Source organism: Notolepis coatsorum (assembly GCF_963971535.1).
Source record: "Notolepis coatsorum genome assembly, chromosome: 19".
Taxonomy (NCBI): Eukaryota; Metazoa; Chordata; class Actinopteri; order Aulopiformes; family Paralepididae; genus Notolepis; species Notolepis coatsorum.
Window position 1 is genome coordinate 2,045,486 of NC_140183.1, and position 3,855 is coordinate 2,049,340.

At 44.8% G+C, this 3,855-nt stretch overlaps 1 protein-coding gene across 1 annotated transcript in view; it reads left to right on the top strand.

Moving 5' to 3' along the window:
* Positions 1–1,588, top strand: part of eif3ea (eukaryotic translation initiation factor 3, subunit E, a) — a gene marked incomplete at its 3' end in the record, with an annotated part of 112,629 nt that extends 111,041 nt beyond the window's left edge. The window contains 1 exon segment of the mRNA XM_084335915.1: positions 1,145–1,588. Within this exon segment, the coding sequence (XP_084192041.1) occupies positions 1,145–1,588 (444 nt within the window).
* Between the last annotated feature and the right edge of the window lie 2,267 nt (positions 1,589–3,855).

Genomic DNA, 3,855 nt, shown 5'->3' on the forward strand with positions numbered 1-3,855 from the left:
ATAAAAAAAATTAAATACAAATAAACCTTATTTATAATGTTTAAGGCTCATTTTCAGTGTTCATGACTTTGAAATAAAATATGTATTTTTGTGAACCAAACCAAGTATGTATATACAGTATAATTGATTCGTTTCTACTGGATTTTTATTGAATCAGTTCGTATGTCTGTCATGAGGATCAGTATTTATTTATTTAGTATATATCTAGTGTCAAATGGCTATAACTGAGACCTGAGTACTATATCTCGTGCTTCCATGTCGATGGAAAAATTACAATATACATCATTTTGACTTTGAATTGAACCGTTGCACTGAAAAAAACGTTTTGAAATCTTTTGGACAGCCCATGTGATTGCAGTCGCGACGTTAATCTAAATCACTCGGTGTGTGAATGCGATATTCTGTGATCAACTGCTCAAGAAACGACTCAACCTCGACTGTCTTTAACTTTGAGTGAACACAACACTCTGGTACTCAATTAGAGCTCTGTAGTATGAATACATTTGAACACACATACAGTAAAGAATGGAAAGTTGTATTTAATAAAAAAAATTTTAAACTAAAAATTCTGAAAGTCTGACAACATGTGACAACACCCATAGTGATTTGGTTTTGTGGGCGGCTACATGGCGTAGTGGGCAAGGCACTCTCCACGAATGCGGAGACGCTGGTATCGCCTGTTCGATCCCAGCGCTCCACATTGCTTTCAGTTTAGCTGGTCGTCCGTACTAATACACATTGGCCGTATTAGGGGGTGGGAAACTGATGGGTGGGGATCGGGCGTTGTGGACAGCGACTCCTACAGGTCGGTTGGTGCGCCTGCGCAGTAGAATCAGGAAGTGTCGGGGGCAGCGTGAGCCTCCCACGCGTTACTCCTCGCCACTGAGAGATCGAGCTGCGCAGGTGAAAAGATGCGACTGCTGTTACCTCAAGTACCGGAGGGGACTCGTGCTATGTATGACTTAGTCCACATTGCAGCCGGCTTGTGGGAGGCAAGAAACAGCGTTCGTGACAGGGGGGGGGGTTGAATTGGATGATACGAAATTGGGATGGGAGAAAATATAGAAAATGGGAGAAAAAGTGGATAAAAAAAAAAAAGTGATTTGGTTTTGTTCTAACGTCACGTTTCTGCGCGTCTCACCAGGTGACCAAGATGCTGGCGGTGGTGGTGGTCCTCTTCGCCCTGCTGTGGATGCCCTACCGGACCTTGGTGGTGGTGAACTCGTTCCTGAACCACGCCTACCTGGACACCTGGTTCCTGCTCTTCTGCCGCCTCTGCGTCTACCTGAACAGCGCCGTCAACCCCATCATCTACAACGCCATGTCCCAGAAGTTCCGCGCCGCCTTCAGGAAGCTCTGCCACTGTGGGCCGCGGCGCGCGGAGAAGCCCACAGCGTCTTACAGCGTGGCGCTCACGTACAGCGTCATCAAGGAGACGTCCAACGGGGAGAGCCCTGACCACTTCACCACAGAGATGGACGAGCCCTCTTCTGACCCTTTCCTACCCGGCAGGATCTTACCGGCCTCCAAGAGGATGTCGTTCGACGACCCGTCCCTGTCGGGTACGGTGGACCCGAGTAAAGCCTGACTGGAAAAACCTTATTTATACCTAAAGATAAGAGTTGTGAACATGTTTTGAGTTGTGAACATCATTCTTCTGAGCATGGATTCACTCATCCTTTGAGGCTTTAGCAAAGGTTAAATTCAAAGTGTTGAACTGCAAACACCTCCACCTCTATAGCCTGTGTCTCCAAGGGATTTTGAGGAGGCGAGCATGAAGCCATGGTGTCAAAGAAGGAGGGAATTGGATGAGATTGAAGAAGTCAGTCTCAGCTCTCCCTTTCTTTCTTTTTGCCATAGGCCTATCTAAACCACATACATGGTTCTATCTGTGTAGGCCCCTAAAAGAAGAATGAACAGTAGACAGTAGATCCATGAGGTATACATTCCCAAATCCTACAACAACAACAACAAAAACCTCCAGTGAGTTTCTTATTTATTTGCATGATGTGAATCAATAAACATTGATCAAGTTGGGACATTTTCATCCCGTAGTAGAAATAAAACACCTTCATCAGCACCATTCTCCATGGACATTCTAACTGAATCCACAGAAGAAGAGCTCGCTCAAGATGGGAAAACAAGTTGGACGTGGCAGGATTTGAAAGCATTATCTAAAAAAGGTTAAAAGTGAGGCAAGTGAATGACCGGCAGAGCGACGGCATGCCGGTTCACTCGCTCCCTTTCATCGCGTTTCAACACTTTGAAATCCTAAAAGTTCATCGGAGATAATGTTCTGCCTGGACTTTTAACTTCATAGCGAAAGACACCTCACGGCTCAAACGTTAAATGATGCTTTGACATCTGAAGCCTGGGGATGCTGAGGGTTCAGTGAGTGTGAAGGTCAGTGGTGTATTCGAGAAAGTGAAGTTTGATATCCGTACACACAAGGTGTTTATCAAAGGCTCAGATAACCTGCCACGATAGCATCAAGCTGTGCTTCACCGATATCGGTTTGAGCACACGGAGTGCAGGGTGTTCGGCAAAACCCTTGTGGCAAGAATGAAGAGAGGGTTATCGAATTCATCACTGACAATGTGCCATGCCTGTGAAAGGATGTGTGATGTTTTGAGAAATAGCTGGACTTGCCATTAAGATAAGGGGGAGGAAAAAAATAATCGTGCTACCTTTACCCACATACTGTATATTTAGTACGGTCCACCATAAAACAGAATGTACTATTGTAGCGTTCCAATATATCTGGGATAGTTAAGTTAATATCTATGAGTCTCCCTAAGCTGGAAATCGGAGCATCATCGGACTTGAATTAGTGACGTTGTCAAGCGACACTTTTTCTGTGAATTTGTGAGATCATGGATTTTGGCTGTGACCAGCAGCTCTATAGGTTGCTCTGTCGGTTGGTTGGTTGGTTGGTTGGTTGGTTGGTGGTCCCACCCTCTAGCAGCCACAGTTTCTGCCCCTAGGATGCTAGAATTTGGCATGGATGTCAAGTGTTTGTGTGAGGGTGTGCGTGTGTGTGTGTGTGTGTGTGTGTGTGTGTGTGAATGCATGGACACGTGGATACATGCACGTACGCAGTTGAAGCTATTGCAGATTTGCACTTAAAAAAAAAGAAATGATTACATCCAAATTAACTTTCTCTAAATGTTACAGCTCTGAATGACAAATTGTACCCATATCACCACACTAATCTGGCTACATGAAACCCCTCATTCTTACCATTACTTACTGTCTCGATATGTGCTTCACACTGAGCACTGTAGCCGTTGTCCTTAAGCAGTCATGTAGCGGCAGAGTTGTAGACCAGGGATAACTGAAGATGCGTACGAAGTCTTGTGTAATAAAAATTCACGGTGTACAAATTATGTTGTGTCAAAGTAAAACATTTTGACCTTTGATTATAGCGCCACCGTCCGGCCGATTTATGTGATATTTGAGGCGTTGACACACCTGAATACAGTATGTCAATGTGGCTATTGTGTGATTGTTGTGAATAGTGCCACTGTGTCACCGAATAACACAAAACTTAATACGCCTCTCCCCTGTCATTGGTTTGTGCTCGTCAAGTTTGAAGATGTTGTTGCCTAGATGCCACAGAGCAAGTTTCATCAGGTGAATGACCTACTGTAGGATGAAAAGGGAGGGGGGGGGGGGTTCCCCCAAAATCTAAATGGTGGAAAATCCAGTATGGATGGACAGGGGTGGGGGTCCCCAGTGGCAAGGTTGTAGAATAAGGATGTGGATGTGTATATGAAGTATCGTGTGAATTGGACTCACGATGTAGAAGCTATGGTTTGTCAAAGTTGTACATTTGTCTTTTATTACAGCGCCACC